This window comes from Carassius carassius, chromosome 6 (assembly GCF_963082965.1).
Source record: "Carassius carassius chromosome 6, fCarCar2.1, whole genome shotgun sequence".
In the NCBI taxonomy this organism is placed as follows: domain Eukaryota; kingdom Metazoa; phylum Chordata; class Actinopteri; order Cypriniformes; family Cyprinidae; genus Carassius; species Carassius carassius.
The window spans coordinates 31,707,752-31,731,167 of NC_081760.1; the positions used below are offsets into that span (position 1 = coordinate 31,707,752).

Consider the following 23,416-nt stretch of genomic DNA (forward strand, 5'->3'; position numbering starts at 1 on the left):
CATTTGTCACTCTCACTCATTCTTTCTCCAGGAGGTGTTACAGCTACAGAACAGCTATAATAGAATGTTACTCAATCTAGGACTCTCTTTACACTTGGTTTTAGGATCCATCACAAACGGCCAGATGAGACGGATCATCAGATACCCCTGCCTTTCAAATGCATCTCCTGTGACCACTTTTGATTGCATTTTAAGGGGGGAATTTTTTCCCTTTAAATGGATTATAAATCTTTAAATAATTAATTGTTTTATATTTTTGCTTGGTAATTGTCTTATTTGATTTATCCTGTGGCATATTAGGTAATTAATTATATATAACATTCACATTTGTGATCATTAATATAAATGACACACTGAAATTAATCCACAAATTATGTACAATATAAGTGACCCTGGAGGACAAAACCAGTCATAAGGGTCAATTTTTTCAAAACTGAGATTTATACATCATCTGAAAGCTGAATAAATAAGACTGTTAGGACAATATTTTGCAGAGATACACCTAAAATCTGGAATCTGAGGGTACAAAAACAAAAATCGAAATTTGCTTTTAAAGTTCTCCAAATGAAGTTCTTATCAATGCATATTACTATAGTAGGAAATTTACCAAATATCTTCATGGAACATGATCTATACTTAATATTCTAAAGATTTTGGGCATAAAATAAAAATTAATAATTTTGACTCCTACAATGTATTTTTGTATATCTACAAATATAACCCAGCGACTTAAGAACTTTAACTGGTTTTGTGGTCCAGGGTCACATATATAAAAGGAAGATTTTATGCATTATATTTACATTATATTTACGTAGATTTAAACCAAATGTAAGTAAGATATTAAAATGTCGTGTATAATATAGTTGTTTGTGAATGTAAAAAATCTTCAAATATCAAAGTGCAACAAAAGGAGTTATTGCCGATTCTGAACTGCCTGGAGCATGTTGTCAGTAATTTCAGTCTTATTTCTTGCGCAAACCTTGTTTGCACTAATGTTTCAACACATTTGCATAATGCTCTTCACTGGCTGCCCGTGAACAATGTGTGCTTGGGCCCGCCCTCAAACACTGTAGCTGTTCATCTTGTTGGCATGTCTAGAAGACTCTGTTTTCTGCAAAAGCAAAACGCCCTTACATGTACTCTCAATGGATGAGGATGTTAAGAGTCAGTGGTTAAAATTAATTTTACAGTGACGCAGTATAACTCCAACCTTTAATTGTGTTCCCATCTTTTACTGGCGACTGCTTTTCAAATCTCAAAATGCACAAATGTACCCACTTTAATTTGGACCATCTTGTGCCTCTGAATCACAAACAGTAAGTGTGATTAATTATTTATATATTTTCTACAAAGTGCTCAAAATGCATAGTTTTGTACTGCACCTCCAAAGCAAAATTACAGCCTTTAAAACAACATAATAAGGAATCTTGTTTTAACCAAGGACAGACAGTAACATCAATACCATGATTTTGATTCCTCCATTAAATAGTTTTTTTAATTAACCTATATATTAATATATTTAACCACGAACATGATGTTTAAGCACAACGGTTCACTGAAAGCTAACTAAACCAAAATTCAGAAATCTCTGAAACAAGCTTACATATTTCAGCAATATCCACCACCAATCAAAAGTTTGGGGCAGATAAGATTTTTTAATGATAAAACATATGTATGATAATAAATAATATGTAAACATTTTAAAATTAAATTTATTCCTGTTATGGTAAAGCTGAATTTTTTTGTATCTTCAGTGCAAAAGATACTTCAGAAATCATTCTAATATGCTGATTTGCTCCGCAAGAAACATTTCTCATTATTATCAATGGTGAACATTTTTGTAGAAACCATGATAGATGTTTTTCAGGATTCTTTGTTCAATACAGAGTGCCAAAAAATAGCAGTTATTTAAAGTGGAATTCTTTTGTAATATTATCAATTGCTTTACTGTTATTTTACTACCCTTGTTGAACAGAAGTTTTCATTTCTTTCAAAAGAATAAAATCTTACCAACCCCAAATTTTTCAACAGTACTGTAAAATCCGGCATAAAAAGGGCCGTTATCCCAAAGTACTACATTTAGAACTGTATAGATCAAGTAATCCATTTTCCTTTATCACAACTGGTAATTTAAAGATCTGTCTCTGACAGCACCTACAACATCTAACAACCATGGTGTGTATGTATGCATGCATGAACAATATGTTTGTGCACCTGTCTAGGGCTCTTTACCCTTTTCAAAACACTCCATTAGTTTAGAAACCCTCCTGAGCAGGTGTTGTAAGTGTGTGTATGCTGGCAAGACTGCCTGTGTATGTGTATGATTGCAGACCCCAGATGTCAGTGTTTGAACTCTGGCGCCCTGCTAGGCCTGACTCACCTCAGCACCTCGTTGGGGCTTGCTGACTTGCTGCCTTTCTTGTCAGGCGTGCCGTGGCATCCAGACTTAAGCAGCGTGTGAGGACCCCGATCCAGCATCATTGTGGAGGTTGCCATGGCAATAATGGCTACAGCATCACGCACTCGAGCCTCCAGTCCGTAGTCCCACTCATCGTAGGAAACAGAGATCAAACCTGAGATAAAGGAAGTGTAAATTCAGTAAATACAAGCATTTGAAATATTTGAGTATTTTTTTAGCTAAATATTTCTATATAGCTTTATTCATTTTAATTTGATATGCGACAAGTTAATTCAGGCTTCACAACATTATAGTGTACAATTAGAAAAATGCATATTATTTTGAGATTTTACAAAGTTTAGTAAGTGTTAGATCATCTGACATATTTCAATACAGTGACAAAAATGGTGTAGAATACATTTTCATTCAGAAATTGCTAGTAAATTAAAAAAAAAAAAAAGAAGTGGCATGCATTGCTGAATTCAGCAAAAAACAGAATTTGTATTATTTAGTAAAACATACTCCAATAACATTTATTTATATTTATTAAATATTTACTCCCAGTTGTGTGTTACATATATATATATATATATATATATATATATATATATATATATATGTGTGTGTGTGTGTGTGTGTGTGTGCCTGTAAGTTATATTTCATAGTTGTAAATAAAAGTGTCTTTTCCCCATGAAGTTCACCTTTTTTTTTTAAATCCAATCCTTCTTTTCTTACCTGTTGGAAAGACGCTGGGTACATTATCTGCATCCCCTGTCACCAGAGATGGTACGATCCAAGTGTAACCATAACCAGTGAGGCCGACAGAATGGGCCACCTCGAAAATGGTCATGGCTTCTTCTTTTGTGCAGTACAGTAGTATAACAGGACTTTGGAGCTTCTTCATCTGGTTCTGGATCTTTGAGTCTCCATCGTCTACTGACATGTCCAACAGCAGCACCTCTTCCAGCTCCCACCCAACAAAACTGTTCTCGACGGTACTCCGGATCTGGATGAAGCCAAAACAGACGAAAGATTAAAAAAACAGCATGCCTCCTGCTGCCTCCAGCTCTCCCGAAATGGTTCACTTTTGTTCTTTAGATATATGAGAGTTTAAAAAGAAAACTGCTGAAAAGACAACAAGAGATAGAAAGGGAAAGCTAAATTTTTGTTTAAAGGAATAAGTGAAAACACTAATCATAAAAGTGAAATTCCCATCATGCGCTTCTTCCAGATACTAGCCCAGCAAACATTTTTTGATCTCTGTGATTTGTAAAGAGAAGCAAACCTAATCCACATTTCAAAATGCACAGAACTGCTCTGCTCTGCTTTGTCTGAGGAGACACAGTTACATTCAAATGCATTTCCTCATAACAAATTGTTGAAACACGAGTCCATAGAGATGCTTTCCATTATAATCTACTGCAGTCAGAACTAGAGGGAGATGAAATTATAGTACCCACAATTCTGATGATGCATATTTCTGTTTCGCCCAATATTTCCAGCCAATTTGACAGACTTGCAAACTGCACTGACAGTATCATTACACACATGCAGTCAAGTGTAGTGTGAGCATCCAGTACCACAGGGGTAAACCTACTAAAAATTACTATGATGGTCTCTGGTACACTGATACTATTTAAATTTTATTTATATACTGTTTTATTAAAAGTAATAACAGTAAAATGTATACATTAATATTTTAAATTAGCTTTTATTTCTACATTTGTTTTCATTTTAATATTTAGTTTGAGTTTTAGTCTTCTATATATATATATATACATTTATTTCAGTTATATATATATATATATATATATATATATATATATATATATATATATATCTTTCATTTTGAACTTACATTTATTTCAGTTAGTTAAAATTTCTCATGTTTATTCAGGTATCTTTCTTTTCTTAAAGGGACAGTTACCCCAAAAATGCGCATTTTCATTTTTGGGTCACTTTTAAATATTTATTTAAATAATAACCTAATTTGTATTCATATTTTATTTTATTTCAGTGGCAGATTTTTCTTCTTCTTTACTTTTTAATAATTACAGTTTTAGTTAAATGTAACAACACTGGTTTATACTATAGTTAATTCTGGCCAGTACTGATAATTTGCTAATTATTGATATGCCGATAACAAAAAATGAATGGCATTACAATTCAACTAAACTACTCTAAAATCAATAGTTTTAAATCCCAGAATGAATTTAGACATCATTATATAAATGTACATTATGAAAAATTGACATTATGTTGAGATTTTAGAAATATTAGTGAGTGTTAGATGTTGGCTAAATGTACAAACATGAGAAATGATGGTGCATATTTAATACAGTCTAACAACGGCTGATCAGTTCGCTGATAAATTATATTTTCCTGACACATACTGAATTACTCATTTAAATACCAAGGTATTTCCACGGTCATTTACAAAGCGCAAAGTAAAAGAATACAATTGCACAGGTACTGCAGCAACCCAAGGATATTGCAGAAGATGAAGGGCCAAATAGGAGGCACAAGAAAACAGATGTCAGTGTGGCTGGAGAGGAGTATAGCCTTGGACACAATTTGTTCAAGCTTTGGAAATCGTCTGAACCATTTTTCCTCCCTCAGCAGACAGCAACACAAAGCCTTGCACTGGTCTCACTGGTAAAGCATCAAAAACCTGCCTGCTATACACCTGCAAGAACATCAAGAGCCTGCTGCATGAGCCTCCTCAATAAGCAGAGCATCCTCTGGACCTCTACTGGGCTCTGCTTGCATCGCCCTGAGGTTGCTCCGATTTGAGGAAATACTGAAAGTACAGCAGAAATCAAAGAACACAACCCTGACCATTGCACTGTGTATTTAAGAACTTTATCCACAGCACTGTGTGCCAGACAAATTTAGGCGGTCTGTGACAACAGCTGACTGTAAGTTGAAGATATTGCTTCCCAGTTGAGGCAATGTACATTAATATTTCTATAAACATTTCTAAAGTAGTGTTATTTTAGTATTATGTATGTAATATTACAGTTTTTTCAAAATTAAGAACTTTTATTGTTAAGTCATGGCCTAATGGTTAGAGAGTCGGACTCGCAATCGAAGGGTTGTGAGTTCGAGTCTCGGGCCGGCAGGAATTGTGGGTGGGGGGAGTGCATGTAGTTCTCTCTCCACCTTCAATACCACGACTGAGGTGCCTTTGAGCAAGGCATCGAACCCCCAACTGCTCCCCGGGCGCCGCAGCATAAATGGCTGCCCACTGCTCTGGGTGTGTGCTCACAGTGTGTGTGTGTGTGTTCACTGCTCTGTGTGTGTGTGCACTTCGGATGGGTTAAATGCAGAGCACGAATTCTGAATATGGGTCACCATACTTGGCTGAATGTCACGTCACTTTTTCACTTTTTTTGTCACTTATATTTTTACTTATTTTAATTTACTTTTTTAGTAATTTAGATATGTGCCTTTGTAATTTTTTATTAGTTGCTGTCATTTTTAAATATTAATATTTAGGTTCAACTTTTTTTTTTTTCCCCAGTTAGTAATTTTAGTTCTTCAACTTAAACTTATTTCAGTTAGTTGCCAAAGCAACATTTAATTTTTTATTTTTTTATTTAATGTTTTCCATTTGATATTTCTATTTTATTTCAATTAACAAAATGTTTTAATAGTTCTAGTTTTAGTTAACAATAAATAACCCTGTTCTAGAGAGGCTGTTTTTGCTAGCATGAATTAATCAACACTACTATTATAGGGCTCGTATACCAGTTTAAAGCCACATATTGTGTGAGAGGTGTGATGAATGAACAGAAAGATGGTTACAGGGAAAATTCCACCAGTCATCATTTACTCACCCTCATGTCATTCTGACTTTCTATCTTGCGTGCAGCCTCTTTTCTGTTGTCACATGGGTTGAGAATGACATAAGGGTCAGTAAATGATGACATAATTTTCATTTTTGAGTGAACTATGCCTTGAAATCAGAAACAAAAAGACATTAAATTTGAGAGGAAAGTAGCATTAGTTCCTATAGGAGCGACGTATACTGAAAGTAGGTGAAAGGAAATTTGTATTAGTTTTGACAGGAGCCCCAGCATACAGAAGACAGAGGAGAGGACGAGAGCATTAGTTGAGACAGGAGCACTGGCAAACACCTGATGATGAAAGAGACTCGAGCTGCAGCGGCTGGCACCCCAGCAGTATTAGGGTGTGAACCGAACCAGCTAGAGTTTCCAGAATTAGGGGCAGTGAAGCAAACAGCAGTCTGGGATATCAAGAGATCCCCATCTCAATTTGGCCAAATTGGTTTAGCTCTGGATAGGTGTTTTAAACAGAGATGTGTTTCTCTCGCCCACTCTAAACACAATAGAAATCACTTAGCAACCCCTGGTAACCACCCATAACACCCTGCAAACACATTGCAATGCTTTTCTGCACCAATCCAAATTTCTTCATAAATAAAGTTCAGGGAACAACTGTTATACTCTCAGTGTTAAACATAGCTTTAAAATAATAAATAAAAGTAACAACAACAATTCACATACATGCTATATTGCTCAGAGGTTCAGGGTTGATTATATATATATATATATTCAGCAAGAACACATTAAATTGATCAAAAGTGACATCAAAGACTTTTATAGACTTTTATATACACTGTTACAAAAGATTTCTATTACAAACAAATATTGTTCTTTCTATTCGAGAATCCTGAAAAAAATGTATCACGATTTCCACAAAAATATTATGCATTAGTGAAGTGAAAGTGACATTCAGCCAAGTATGGTGACCCATACTCAGAATTCGTGCTCTGCATTTAACCCATCCAAAGTGCACACACAGAGCAGTGAACACACACACACACACACTGTGAACACACACCCGGAGCAGTGGGCAGCCATTTATGCTGCTGCACCCGGGGAGCTCAGTCGTGATTTTGAGGGTGGAGAGAGAACTGTACATAAACTCCCCCCACCTACAATTCCTGCCGGCCCCGAGACTCGAACTCACAACCCTTCGATTGTGAGTCCGACTCTCTAACCATTAGGCCACAACTTCCCCCATTATTACAACAACACGTTTTATTATTAGCAATGCGGATGACAATTAAACATAATAATAAAATCACAGGAATAAAATACATTTTAAAATATTTTAATATTATTTCACAATATTAGTTTTTCTGTGTTTTAACAAACGAATGCACCCTTGGTGAGCACAAGAGATTTTAGCAAAAAATATTTTGAAATCTTACCTTCTGACCAGTAGTGTATATATTTAGCTAACATGTGAACTATGTTTGATGGGTTCCTGCAGTCTTTCTAAGCTTAATATGAAATAACACTTGAACTGAACTGACATCAGAAAATGTTTTATTTTTAAGGTGCTTGAATCATGCACATAGACAGGCTTGGATGAAGACATAAAACTTGACCTGACATACAGTGTATTACTATATGTGTATTATCAGAGCAGGCCGCACAACCTCTTGTCCAAGCTCTTGTTCTCTCCAGACTGGACTATTGTAATGCTCTCCTTGCTGGACCTACTGGCATTTACTATCAAGCCTCTGCAACTAATCCAGAATGCAGCAGCGAGAGTGGTCTTTAACAAGCCGAAGAAAGCCCATGTCACACCTCTCTTCATCAGTTTGCACTGGCTGCCAATAGCTGCTTGCATCAAATTCAAGGTTCTGATGTTTGCCTACAAGACAACCAATGACACTGCACCAATGTACCTAAACTCTCCAGTACAGACTTATGCCCCTTTACAGAAGCTCACTCTAATTTATATATATATATATATATATATATATATATATATATATATATATATATATATATATATATATATTTATTTATTTATTTATTTATTTATATACAGTTTCTCACTCCTCACATTTTTGTAAATATTTTATTACATCTTTTTATGTGACAACACTGAAGAAATGACACTTTGCTACAATGTAAAGTAGTGAGTGTACAGCTTGTATAACAGTGTAAATTTGCTGTCCACTTCAAAATAACTCAACACACAGTCATTAATGTCTAAATTGGTGGCCACAAAAGTCAGTACACCCCTAAGTGAAAATGTCCAAATTGGGCCCAAGTAGCCATTTTCTCTCCTCGTTGTCATGTGACTCGGCAGTGTTATAATGTCTCAAGTGTGAATGGAGAGCTGGTGTGTTAAATTTGGTGTTGTCACTCTTACTCTCTTATTGTGGTCACTGGAAGTTCAACATGGCACAAAGAACTCTCATCACTTTTTTGAGATACTGTGTGTGTGTGTATATATAAATAAATATATATATTAGTGGTGGGCCGTTATCGGCGTTAACGTGAGACTCTTATCGGGTGGTAAAAAAAAAATATCGCCGTTAATCTATTCTCAAAGTTGGGTTGGGAGCTGGGTCTATGATGACTTTCACCTTGATATTTTAGCGCGGATGTATACCTAGCCGAATCTGTAGGGGGCGAAAACGAGTCTTTAAACCTGTGTGTATGCCTACTGTGAAATTACCACATTAAACGTGACATGCTAACATGGATGCAGCTAAGATGCTGCCGGGTTTGCTTCAGGGAATTTTTTTTTAAAGAAACTTCCCAATGGAAACCTTGACAAGACGCACACCTGTTTCACACATAATCTGTCTGTAGTGCGTATGCAGTCCATGTGCGTTACGTGTGTGGTGCAGAAGCAGCACGGACTCCTACTCATTGTACTTTCACACAGGACGCGTTTGAAGTCCGCTACTCAGTACGTGAACGATCGCTGCACTGCTGCAGACGCAACACTCCTGGAATGCACTGACGGACCGCAACCACGTGAACGCTGGAATCCGTTAACATGGGTGCGTAAAAAAATACGCAATGCATACGCACTGCAGACGGATTATGTGTGAAACAGGCGTAAGGTTGTTTGCACCTTGTGCAATGTGGAATTAGTTTACAGCTTTCTCAAGCAGTTTGTGATGCATTTTGGAAACCGGAGATGAGTCCCTGGTCTAATGCACCACCTGGCTTGAGAAACCCGTTCTCAAAGACTCACTTTTAGTCATTATTTTATTTGGGTAGCACACATATTCTGAATGCCTTCGGCAGAATTCAAATTAGCCATTTTAATCTAGATTAATATATATATATATATATATATATATATATATATATATATATATATATATATATATATATATATATATATACTGTACATAAACACCTTTCTATGAGTACTGTTCTAGACTAACTGAGACATGTCACAGCACTTGAATACTGTTGCTCTCTTGTTGGTCTGATTGCTTCTATTGTTTTCCTCATTTATATGTCTGCTAAATGATTTAATGTAAATTTAAATTACGACTAATGTTGCTTAAATTAACGGTTAAACCAAAATGAAATGGAACTGAATTGAGGAAGAAAAAAAAGTCTCACCCGATTGACAAAGTCCTGGTATCCAGGGTAGTAGGTGGTGACGATGGAGAATATGTACCAGTCATATTCCTCCATTATATTTAGCATGACAGAGGCTTGCTGCTCTATAGAGGGACCAAACTGGAAGAACATGGAATGGTCATCCTGCAAGAAACAAAGAAAAATGCATGCATGAGAACAGAAGAATTGAGGGGAATCACATTATAATAGGATGTCAGTAGGTTATAGTTATAATTCATAACGGTTTTCAACAGTACATACAGTATGTCAAAGAGAAAGATGAGAATCTGCTTGCTCAGTCATTTTTTTAACTCAGTTATTCTTGTATAATTTTTGCCTCCAACCCAAAGACAAACTGACAAATCCAAAGTTAAGTATCATTTTTGTATCAGATTTGGTTATGACGCAATCATTAGCCTAGTTTTTACAAAAACTGCTTCTATGGGACCATAACGTAAGATAAAAGGTAATGGAGCCTTTTATACATTTTCGTGTTTCTTTAGAAATAATTAATGGACAAATGGAGTCTTTAAACGCCTCAGATGTAAAGTTATTCGCTGTCAAAGTGACGCCAAAATGAATGGGAGTCAATGGAATGCTAACAGCAGGTGGGGGTCCGCTAGCCACTGGCGGCGGCCAGGGGTGCTTCACAAAAAAATATGAAAACCTGCCCCCCTGGTTTTTTCCAGGCGCGTCCGCACCGCATCGAGTTAAAAACATCTCAACTTTTCAGAATGCCGCAAGTGCACCGCAGGTCATGTGACAAGAACTAACCAATCAGCTTCATCCTTTCCCATAACAACGTTAAAAGCTCAGCCAAGATGAAGGCCAAGATGATTTTTTTGTGCTGCAAATCCATTTATCCTTTGCTGAAATTTCCGTGTGTTCATGGAGAGAGCGCGCCATTGTTGCTTAGCAACAGCAGACGCCTCAGGAGAGCTTCTGCCCGAGCGCGTTGGAAAGAAGGAGAAAGCGGCGCGCCTAGCGTTTTCCACGCGTTTTTAGGCACGATATGTGAACAGCCCCTAAGTTTGGATGAATGGAACAAGGATCAGGAGGAGAAAGAGGGTAGAGTAATATGAACCAACCCCAACAGCATCTAACATCTGCTGCATCAAAGCATGTGATTGTGAATGAGACACATTTTTCTAAATGACCACTTCACTCCTGAAACAAATGTTACATACCAGGCAGTTCAAATATCAAAATGAAATATCCACAGTACATTGGTGATAAATGAATTGAAGATTTCAAATGCTTATAATAAGCATGCTGATGAACTCTTCACATCGAATATGCATACATTGATGTGTGTGTGTGCTCTTTTTTTTGTGACATATCAGGACACAACTCTGTATAATGACATGGGTATGACACAGGTATCACAAGAAGGGGGTGGCTTATGAGGACATAACCCATGTCCCCATTTTTCAAAACGCTTATAAATCATACAGAATGAGTTTTTTTGAGAAAGTAAAAATGCACAAAGTTTCCTGTGAGGGTTAGGGTTAGGTGTAGGGTTGGTGTAGGGCCATAGAATATACAGTTTGTACAGTATAAAAACCATTACGCCTATGGGATGTCCCCACTTTTCACAAAAACAAACGTGTGTGTGTGTGTGTGTGTGTGTGTGTGTGTGCGTGCATGTGTGTAAGCTGTCAGTAGCAAATAGACCAAAATGTTTTAAAGCTATGCACACATGTGTGACAGTGCACATGAATGAATACACATTGATATACGTATAGGTCTGCAAATGCTTGTAAATGTCTGATTGTTCTGTGTGTGCACTCATGTGTGAAGTCGGTCGTGGGTGTTTGCCCTGTTAGTCATGCCACATGGCGAAATCTCTTTCAGGTCTCCACGCTCTACTCAACATCAAAGCCACTCCCCTGGGCTCCGAGATGGACTGATCCATTACCTTGACTCGGCTTTAATGAGGTAACAACACTGATGGGGCTGTGGGGAGGGGGGCTTAGGTTGTTAATCTAACAGTTGTAGTATAATGTATTACGTATGTGTTTATATATTCTTGTTTCGGAGATTTTTACTAAATGTTTAATGTGTGCCTGATTTGCCAGTGTGTATGTGTGTCTCTGCCACCTTCTATTCATTAATTCCTATTTCTTAATTCCTCCTCTTCCCTTTTGGAGTTGATCCCATAAGAGAGGTAAGACTCCAGTCATGGGGTCAGGAAGATTTATTTTTCTTTTTGGAAAGAAATCAACACTTTTACTCAGCAAGCAGGAATTAAACTGATCACAAATGACAGTAAAGACATAATGTGACAAAAGATTTCCATTTCTATTTCTATGTCCATAAGATGTATATAAATGATGTTAACTTTCTATTCATCAAAGAAACCTGTAAAATGTGTATCACGGTTTCCATAAACATATTCAGCAGCACAGCTGTTTTTAAAATTGGTAAAAATATATTATTATTATTATTAATCAGCTTTGCCATCACAAGAATAAATACATTTGATGATTAGATGGTAGAAGCACAAATTCATTACATAACACATGACTGGGATTAGAAACAATACTCTTGGACAGCCATAAAAAAGTTCATATAACTTCTCAAGAGGCTGTCCAACTATCTTTTAAGGCAGTTTTAGTTTGTTATTTAGAGTATCATTTCATTAAAACAAATCATTTCATATTTCCATAATAATAAGACATTTTTAATACCCATTAAAAACCCATTCATCTTATGCCATTATTTATGCAATTGCAGTGTAAATGCATTAATGCAACCTCTGAGTTTAAAAAACTGTCTGTAGATATAACTAAACATTAATTCAGATGCAGTTTCTGAAAAAAGAAATCATGGCTGTTGCAGCATAGAAAGAAACAGAACATTTATTTCTAAAGCTAGACACTTTTCTAATTTAACACTATATTGACTTTAAACGTTTCAACCATTACCATTTGTAGGGTATCAGACTGATTCAGACAATATAAGATTCATCATGAACAGGTTTGAAACATGAGGAGCCAAATTTCACAGAAAGGGCAAAGACGACAGGATGTTCGTAATTCAGAACCTAGAACCAGCTTGTCTGAAGCGAGCCTAACAAACTAGCAGCTTCAAACAGCTTTCAACATTTAAAAAATATATATATATATATATATATATATATATACTTACTGACACTCAGAAAGGAGACTGTCAAATCTGGGCCAAATAACCGAGATTAGTGGTCAAAGAGATGCATAAACTGACATTCACATATGTAAATCCTTAAAAGAAATCATGAGCTACATACTTCCTTGTCCTTATGTTCACAGAATGGCACAGAAACTGTCTTTTACAGATGTAGATGCACCAAAATGAACTCAAAAAGACTTGTAAACGAGTATCAGTACATCGCTTAACTCCATATCATGTATGTAACCCACACATTTGACTATCATGTTCTAATCACTTATTGTGTATGTCTTTTTAATAACTATTGAAAAGCTTAAGGGTTCATATTCATGTTTAGTATGTGTGTGTTTGAATCTTCTAGCTTGAAACGTTTCTTCCAATCAATACGTTGTCAAATGTATCATATTCTTGTTATAGAAAACCGGTCCAAAATTATACTCAGCAAGAGTGGGAAAATTGTGACTGATAAGATAACATATGATTTATGAATTGAGAGGAGAAATATACAACACCCAGAGCAAAGACAATATCAAATTAGTCAAGTCAACAGTTGGCTAAAAACCCGGTTTGAATACTCAGTACACCATCAAATTGTGCTTTTTAGTCATCGCTTTTGCTTTGTGCTTTTAGCCATGCATTTTGACATTACTTTTTGCATTCTTTGAGCGCCGTTCCTGCATGCTTCGTCCTGCACACCTGCTGCTACTTAGTCACAATGAGAAGAAAACCATCTAGTCTCGTTACTTCTATTCCTCCACTTTAATTTCTTTTCTTCTCTGTTGAGAGTTTTGTGTTCTAAATTAAGTTTTGTCTCCGAGTTCACCTCGGGTCTTGTGACCACCTCAAAACTTCAACCAGCCCACAACTCCACATCTTCATCCAACGCCCAACCACTGGCTTCCCAAGACGTCACTTCAATGACTACTGAACCTCCAGCCAATCAATAACCTCGGGAAACCCCCTTTTTAGCAACGAAGACAACAAAGGAAACCCCTTACACAGGCAACGCAAGAACCTCCAGTTTCTAGCTGAACTGGTGCATTTATATATAAATATACATATTAAAATATACATTTTAACCTCATTGATGAACTCAATTCAAGGGTTAATTAAGTGATTGATGGTTTTTCACGTCTATGCAATTGCACATATTCACATTTCCATTCTCTTAAACTCATTCTTTCCTCACTTTCTCTCTTCCTGCAGCTTGTGTGAATGTGTGAGTGCTTTATGTGTTACATTAGTTTATATTGTCTTAGATTTATCCAATAAGTCTTATTCATATTGAAAAGAGAAGTATCTTGTGTTTTGTGCATACAAGTACATTTTTTAAACTGTCGATCTTGTTACTGTGCTAATTAATAGTGTTTTCACTATATTTTGGATTTTAATATCCACTGCAGAGCTGATCTTATACAGCTCGTTCAATGACTCAGTGATCAGCCATTAAACAGTGATTCTGCCCAAATTCCCTTTAAAATCTTAAATGATTCCCTTTGAGCTAAATTGACCTGTTTCCCCTTACACATTTAAAATAATAATAATAATATATTTATATCAGCATTACATTTGTTTTCTGGGAAGCACCTTGTAGTTTAATAACCTTGAGCAACTGTTGTAATGTCAGAAACTGTACAAATACAATATAATAATATAATAATAATAATAATAATCTAGTTTATAATTCTACTTCACCCCAAACAGGAGAGAAATCTATTAAGGTCAACCACACATGCTTATTTTACTGACAGTTTCTGTTAGTCAGTAGAAAAAATGGTCAGTCGATCCATTCCAGATTCCAAGCTGTCTTTCTCCTTGCAAAAATGACACAACACCGACAACAGATACACCTTCACTGTGATGCACATGTGAAATGCCACATATGGCCTCCCATTCTGACTTTACATTTAACACACACATACACACACGCACACATATAATATAGGATACCATGTGTCAGATTTGTTTCAGGATCATTCCTCTCTAATCCGTCGTTCTACACTTCTGCTCCTCACCCCCTCCCTGTCATCAATCACCCTCGCTCCGTTTCTCCTCTCCATCCAATACGAGTCTATTCATCTCAAAGTGAGCGATCACAGACACATCCACTGCACATGCAAGTGAATTAGCAGACTCTCATTCCACTTTCACCTGTTTAGCCCAATAGAGTGGCCAACCTAGCCATCCACTATACTAAGAACAGTCCCGCACGAGCAGCAGGGAGCTAATGCAGACCTTACATTACTACTTTCCTCCCGTCTGCTTCAATAATGGAGACTAGTGTCCTGCAGAGGCAGTTTATAAGCAAAGCATCTTTAATATTCGAATGCGAGGCATAAAATAAGTTTCCCACTAACTCTTGACTGCTGGGAAGGGATAACAGCTGAGCTCCTGCCATCGACGATACCGCACCAGAACAGCATGTCATTAAGAGAGGAAAGGGAGAGCTTTAGAAATAAAGAATCAGGTCAGTTGATGAAAGCATGCATCTAAATTCAAGTGATTCATCAGCTGATCTGCCATGATGGATCTAGTATCAGACTGATTGGAAGGCTGTTTAGCAGCCAGAAAGCCAAAGATAAAGATGCCTCTGTGTTGCTTCAAGAAAGCAACCACACATTTAAGCTGTGTTTTATTTTCTTTCTTTTATTATATTCATTCATTCATTATTATTTATTTGATCATTTTATTATTCCATTTAATCATATAATTATTTATAATAATCATTTAAACCATTTATTTACCCCTTTTATTGATTCATTCATTGAAAGTTAGTATATTTTATATTTTTACACTTGCTTAATTTTATGAATGTGTGGTTTCAAAGAAAAATTATTTATGTGTTTTTATGGCATGGGTTGATGATGTGAAGCCTCAATTTTCCATTTTTATAGCTTGTGGTATAATAACACCTATTGGATTTGTGCTGGTCAAATGAAGTTTGGATGTGGTGCAACTAAGACTTTCTAAGGAAAGCTCTTTTCCAGAAATGCATTAAATTAAAATAAGTCTTTTTGAGGTTTGTATCAGAAGTAGTATCTTAGACAATGATTTTTCTATATTCAATACTGATTGAAACTCAACCAGAGAGCAACTTCTGACATTTGTGAAAGTGAAAGTGAAAGTGAAAAAGATTTTCTACATTTTCTACAACAATAGAAAGAGGCCCTTCCAGCGAGTAGTGCTTCAAAATCTATTACTTAGCACAGACTCAGAGACAGGTTTGAATAATAAAAATCAGATGAGAAAAAGAACAGACATGGAGAGAGGAAGTAGAAGGAGAGAAAGGAAAAGGAGGAGAGAAAGAGAGTGAGATAAAATGAGAGTCAAGAGTCCAGAATTCTTCATTTGATACAGCTCCTCTCCTCTACAACTGTGTTGACCAGATGGTTTAGATTCAACCCTTCAGAACACCAGTGGCATTAGCCCACAGCCAAACAGAGCTTGTGTTTGTGTGGAGAGGGAGACGGAGACTCGCAGCATTAACAGCCTCTACTGCTGCTGGCAGCAATCACAGAGCCACGGAGAAAAAGAGAGCACAACCTTGATCACTGGAGATAAAACATTCACTGAAATTAAAGTGCACAGATACACTCCGGATCAAAGAGGGGGAAAAACAATGCAGGAGTAAGAAAAAAAAATGATGGCACAAAATTATTGAAAAAGAGACGTCTGAATTATACAAACCCCCACAACAACATATAATTACTGTAGACTAAAGACAGGACGGACGGACAAAGAGATAGAACGATAGAACGATAGATAGATAGATAGATAGATAGATAGATAGATAGATAGATAGATAGATAGATAGATAGATAGATAGATAGATAGATAGATAGATAGATAGATAGATAGATAGATAGATAGATAGATCCACTGTAATACACTAATACAGAGCAGAGCTTGGGTTGTACTGTAGAAAGGGATATGATGAGTCATAAATCACCAAGGGGTTTTAGAGAAAGAACGCGAAGAGGAGAAAGAAGAAGAGAGAGGGAAGCCAAGACACAGAGGAAACAACAATAAAAAGAGAGTCTTGCTCATAACAACCCGAGCCATCAAAGGATCAGAGCGTCACAATTCACCCTGCACAATCTTCTGCTTTTGTTGTGTTTCACATAATGAGGCTGATCTTAGTGAATAATGGAGGATCTGTAAAATCAACTGAGCATCTTACTTTAATATTGGACTGAAAAACAACTGAGAGAGTCTAGAAATAATTTGTATTTGAATGAGTGTTAGAAAAGCTTTGTCTCTAAACAATGCATCAGGAGAACACACATCTTTATCTAGAGTATTTGTGCAAAAATAAAGGTGACAGCACAAACCACTGAAATACACACACAGGCGTTTCTGTTGCAGAAGTAACAGCATTCTTACTCTTTCTGTATCTTATATCTTATTTAAAAACGTCTTATTTCCCCAGGCCTTATGTAATATAAACAATCAATAGGCTCCACTGCATGTCCAGCTGTTCATTCAGCATATGAGTTCCCATGCTGCTATAGCTCCAACACAAATAAACATCATACTGCATTATATTCTTTGGGCTGTGCTGGGTTTATTTTCTGCTCTTCTGTTTATACTCTTCTACGGGCACACTATTTATGTTTAATGGTCCTGTATCCAATATTCTCAACCACAGCCTGGCATTTCTCTGCCTGGCTCTTTCTACAAGACAAGTGCCATCTGTGTCTCTCATGAACAGTTGTGTAAAATAATAAAAAGAATAATAATTATGTAAACAATGAGTATGAACAATGAGACACACACACACACACACACACACACACACACACACACATATACAGTATATAGGGTAATATATTTTAATGTTGACTTCAAAACAGTAAGCAATTTTTATCAGCTGTCTCTTCAAATATACAGTGTATATGTTTAGGTTCAGTCATTTCACTTTAATTGCAATGAGAAGGTTATTAGTCAGATATTAAATGCCTTATTGTCGAAAATGCATGTTATTTTCATAGGAGCCTGATAAAAATGCTCATTTAAAAAAAAAAATCTCAGATGGTCTTCATATATATATATGAAGATGAAGTGTGTTACAGTTTTGAAGTCATAATACCTACATTAAAATATATTAATTTAGTTTGAGATGATTTATTAACACAAAAATACAGTATTTGTCATTACACTGAATGTATTTAATCTTTTAAAAAGTCAAGTTCACCTTTAAAATCTCTTTTTGAAAGCACAATGGCATTACTTTATTAAGCCTATCTGTTTCTACTCTAATCTTCAAAAAAACTATTTTCATGTTATTCTGGACTATCAAAACATTGTGCTTGATCATCACATCTTATTTAAGGGCCTCCCTCCCTCCCTCAATCTCTAATCAAACACTGAATTAATTACATATGACACATAATTAACAAAACAACCTTAATTCCCATTATACGGCCCCCTCCCGTCAGCGCTTTTAAATCTAATTTTTGTCTTTGATTAAAACATGGGGCTATTTCCGTCCAGCAGAGATAATTCCTATTTTTCTCCCTGTGCATCTCCTCTCCCTTTTTCTTTCACTTCCCTCGCTCTTCATGAGGCCCCGAATTTCGATGATAAAGTGAGAACGAATTCAGCCATAGGTGTGAGTGACGTCTAGACACCTTGTCTCAATAGTGCCATGAGGCCAAGGTGCATCTGCGTTAATCAGCATCATGGAGATAAACAATACCATAAAAGCACTAAAACTCCCCTCACAATCATTTCTATTACACTCAGAGAGGATACTCATAATGCACTAATGCGTGTGGCACGACACTGCTACTTCTCTCTCCAGAGAGGAGTTCTGTAGCCCGCATACAAGATGAATCATTGCGTAAGCTGTTGAATGTAAAGCCTTTTGGTGGAGATTACACTCTGTCAAAGTGACACGGTAAATAGCAGTTTAAAAAGCTGCTCACGTACACACTGATATGTAAGGAACTACTGTAGGGCTGAAACTACTTATTGGAAAATTCTATATTTCCAGAGAATCCACCAAAAAAACCTTGTTCAGTGACGTCACTGCAGAAATAAAAAAATCTACTTTGCAATATAAGAAAGCAGTATGATGCATGATATAGTAATACATTTGAGAGCTGGGTTATTATAATTAACTAAAACTAAAACCATAAAAATACATTTGTTTCTTGAAATAAAAGAAAAAAAGAAATTAAATAAAAAACAAAATTACCTAGTTCATTTTAGCTAGAACATTTTCCATTGCCATTAAACTTGTTCTAAGATAACTACTTAAATAAAAAATAAAAAAACACAACAAAATTATTTAAAAAAAAAAATAATTAAAATGGAAACTACATAAAAATGAATGAATTAATTATAATAATACAAAATATTATTAATAATAATGACAATAATAATATTAATTATAATAACGCAATCATATACACAAATAACAATGATAAATAGTTTGCTATTTTGCTATGCATGATTATATGGCTGGAGTGCATTGTTTTTCTATTCATCCATATTAGTCATCATTGATATATGAATGCTCATTTACTCTGATTTTTACATTTAGATTACCTCTAAGTGCCATTATCTAAAGTGCACTTAAAGTTAATCTTAAATGACTAATAATTTTATAATCCCTCTAAATGTAACCTTCAGCAAATAGAGATGAATATACATTTTTCATACTGTACATCATTCATAGTCATAATGTTGTTGCCTAAATTAATTTGTAGCATTTAAAGCATTTTGAGATGTTAGTGTTTTATTTGTATTTTAGAGAAAATTGTATAAAAATTATCAAGATATAACATACATACAGTATATGTAAACATTGTATGCATTTATTTTTGTGTGAGTATAGATAGATAGATAAGAATGCATACATTTAAGAAATAACTGACAGATTAATTGAATAGTCGCACACCTAAATATTCAAACACAGGGCTTTGTAACAGCATAATAACATAAACGACACTCAGGGATGCGAACTGTTGTCTAGTTAATAACTTAGTAAGATAATGCCCATGCATTAGCCATAGGCGATGGCCTAAGTTTCTATGTCAGAAACACAATGACCTCATTTTCTTCCCCCTTTTTACTCTTTTTCAAGTTTTTCTGCCTCAAGGCCCCTCTAAGGGAAATGAGAGCAAAGACTTTCACCCCCTCCTTACTTCTCTGATCCCTCATTCTAGCTGTTTTTCTTCTAGAGAAAATGAGATGTGCTACCAGGCTCATTAATTGTTGAAACTTTCTCTTCCATTATCAGTCTTGGCTGCATCATGTCTTATTCGTCATGTCAGCCCGTCTCTCTGTTGTCTATTACCTCCTCCCTCTGTCTTTCAACCTGGACTTTATCTTCTTTTTTCCCTCTTTTGCTTCCCCCCCCCTTTTATGTCTCTTTCTTCAGGAAAGTCAATAACACGCGTTCCTCTCTTCTTCCAAACCCCTCATCATTTCTATCTCTCCCCGAACAAAACCAATTGTTCTGAAGGGGCAACGATTCCCTCATCTCTGTGTCTGAGAGGAAGGGAGGAACATTTGAAACTGGCTCCACCAATGATGTAAACACTGCCATTTTTACCAGCTACTATGTGTACTACAACTCCCACTCCCACATACTGTACACATATGTTGTTATTTATTATGCCATGAATTTTTGGGTGAATGAAATATTACTTTATCAGTCATACATGAAGACATGCCGCTCAGAGTCATTATAAAATGGATGCTATTTTTTAGGTTATCTTGTATCAGAATTTGTGACATCAGTTGATGCTGATTTTTGATGAGGGGAAATATCAGGATGTGGCTAATTAAATTAATGATGGTATTAATTATCAGAGTGAAAATTATGAAACACTGGATATGTTGCACAGATAGTGATCGCGATTGACAAACATATTTATTTGTTTCCTTCATATTTATTTCAGTTAACTTCAGTTAACTAGAGGTGTGAGTACATCCATTTAATTACTTTCCTTAATTTTGTAATTTTATGTACACTTTGACTGTTATTTTAAATCAATATTCAAAAGAAATTAAGATTTTTTTTCTGCAAAGATGCATTAAATTGTTTAGAATTGACATTAAAGGCATTTATAACGATACAAATGATTTCTATTTCAAATAAATGCTTTTCTCTTCAACTTTCTATTCAAAGAATCACAGAAATATTAAGAAGCACTGTTGTCAAAATGTTTAATATTTCTTGCACAGCAAATTAACATATTAGAATGATTCTGAACGATCATATGATGCTGAAGACTGGAGAAATGATGCGGAAAATTCTACTTTTACAGCACAGGAATAAATTACATTTTAAAATATAGATTTAAGTAGATAGAGTTTTTTTCACATATACATATACATATATATATATATATATATATATATATATATATATATATATATAAATCTTTTTTTTTTTTTTTATCAAATAATCACAGCCTTGATGAAGAGACTTTTTTCATTAACTTTCCCACCCCAAACTTTCAACAGTACTTAATATGTAAACTAAAGGCCTTTGGTAAAAGAACCGAACACATCTTCTATGTGCTCCCATTTATTTTGTTGCTCCTTGTCTTAATTAGCTCCAAAAGAACATGAACCTGTGCAAAGAAAAACTAGTATGCCACAAATAAACTTAGTAGAAAGACATAAGAGAAAACTTAGTTGAGATCAGAAATTTTTGCTGCACTTTCTGTCCCCCTTCACTTTAATTGTACCTCCCAAAATAACACTGTGACGTTTACATCGTTTAACATCTACAGTATAGTTTTAAAAGCCGGTTGCCCTCCGTGTCTAAATGAAGTGTAAGGTCTCAGCCCCGTTTGCTGAGAGCATCTGCAGCAGACCAAGAGGAGTCACTCCTGCTCAATTTAATGAGACTTCCTGCATCTCATAAAGAAGCAGCAGTTATGCTTCTCTTGGCTCACTAAGTAGGCTTGGCATGGCGCAAAAAGAGAATACATCGCCTTTCTTTCATTAAAAAAAAAAAATCCCTATCTCTCTAATTCTCTCTCCCCATGGCCAATTTTCAACTATTTAATCTTTTACTCTAAGTTCATGTGTAATATTCCTAAATTACCACCCATTTATTTCCGTATTAAAAACCCAGGACTTTGTTGACCGTTATAATTATCAGTCGCACTAATAACTCATGAACTCCCAATATTTGCGCCACTAAAATTCTAATATGCCAAGTCCTTTTCAAGCCCTGCGTTTCACTATTAATGTGGGCAGCAGGAAATGAAGTATGAATAATTGAAACCCAAATCTCTTCATTTATGTCGGTAACACTAATATACGAACAAATCCCACACTGCCCGTTTCAAATAAAACACTATCACTGATTTGTATGTGTTTTTGCTGAGACATCCGGTTTGGAAGAAACGGGTTATGTGTGAAGCAAAATAATTTGACGGTTTGTATAAAGTGATAATACTCTTGAATTCCCATTCCAGTTTTCTCCTCAGGCTCGTTTAATCAAAGCATTGTATTTCTTTGCATTTCATCTGTGGAAACAGAACAAAACATGCACGAAGGCTACGAGGACCTGTTATCACCAGCTTACACAGAATCTACAACGCACTTTCCCAGCGGTACCGCTAGCCGCGCTAAAGCAACCCTTAGGCTAGTGTTCCTGACCTCTGCCTTTGAACACATGCAAGCGCAGTTATGCAAATTGTTATGGTTATTCAAGCTCCTCCGCAAGCAAAGCGTGTCTAGGCATCGTTCAGTGCCATGTCCTCACGCAAGATGCATGCCACATTTTCATAAAGCATAGAAAAACTTTGCGGATGTGCACATAAACACATTTAAGAAGCGCATTTGTACCTATATTATACAAAGCACAGCTTCCTAGACATATTAATAAATGCAGTGTCATTTCAGATACACTAACAGCATGGAAACCTACAGTCACTCCTAGACACACTAACACAAAGACATTTGTAACCGGAAGGAACAAACTCAAACACACAATAAAAATGAAAACAGACATGACTCACCTCATCAGAAAAACACTCACCCTATATACACACACACACACACACATACACAGTTGTCCCTTACTTTGACATAGATGCATGAGGCTCAGTTAGACTGAAATAGACTGTAATAACAGGGGGGACTAAAAACACTTCATCTTCCAAAGACACACGCAAACACACTCTTTGACTCTAAACACTTCATCATCCTAAGACACACACCACATGCTCTAAGCACTTCATATTAAAAAAGACCTGGGGAAATACGCAAACTCACACAGCAGCACAAAAAAAACACTTTATCTTCGGAAGCAATGGCCAACATCGCTTAACATCCGAACGCTCGGATAATGAATGTCACACACATGCATGTGCAGTCTGAGCTTTAAACACCATTATCAGCGTATTCAATACCACCAGTTTTCGACAGCTAATTTAAAAGTGAAATTAATGTATATAGAGAAAACAGCACAATTTCACATTCCTTT

General features: G+C 35.8%; 1 protein-coding gene across 4 annotated transcripts in view; it reads right to left on the reverse strand.

Moving 5' to 3' along the window:
* Positions 1 to 23,416, reverse strand: part of LOC132142643 (glutamate receptor ionotropic, NMDA 2B-like) — a 109,183-nt gene that overhangs the window by 29,786 nt on the left and 55,981 nt on the right. For all 4 annotated transcript variants that reach the window (XM_059552655.1, XM_059552653.1, XM_059552657.1 and 1 more), the window contains exons 4-6: positions 9,811 to 9,954; positions 3,134 to 3,404; positions 2,381 to 2,573 (exon numbers count right to left, since the gene is read on the reverse strand). In XM_059552655.1, the coding sequence (XP_059408638.1) occupies positions 2,381 to 2,573; positions 3,134 to 3,404; positions 9,811 to 9,954 (608 nt within the window). The remainder of the gene's footprint in view (positions 1 to 2,380; positions 2,574 to 3,133; positions 3,405 to 9,810; positions 9,955 to 23,416) is intronic.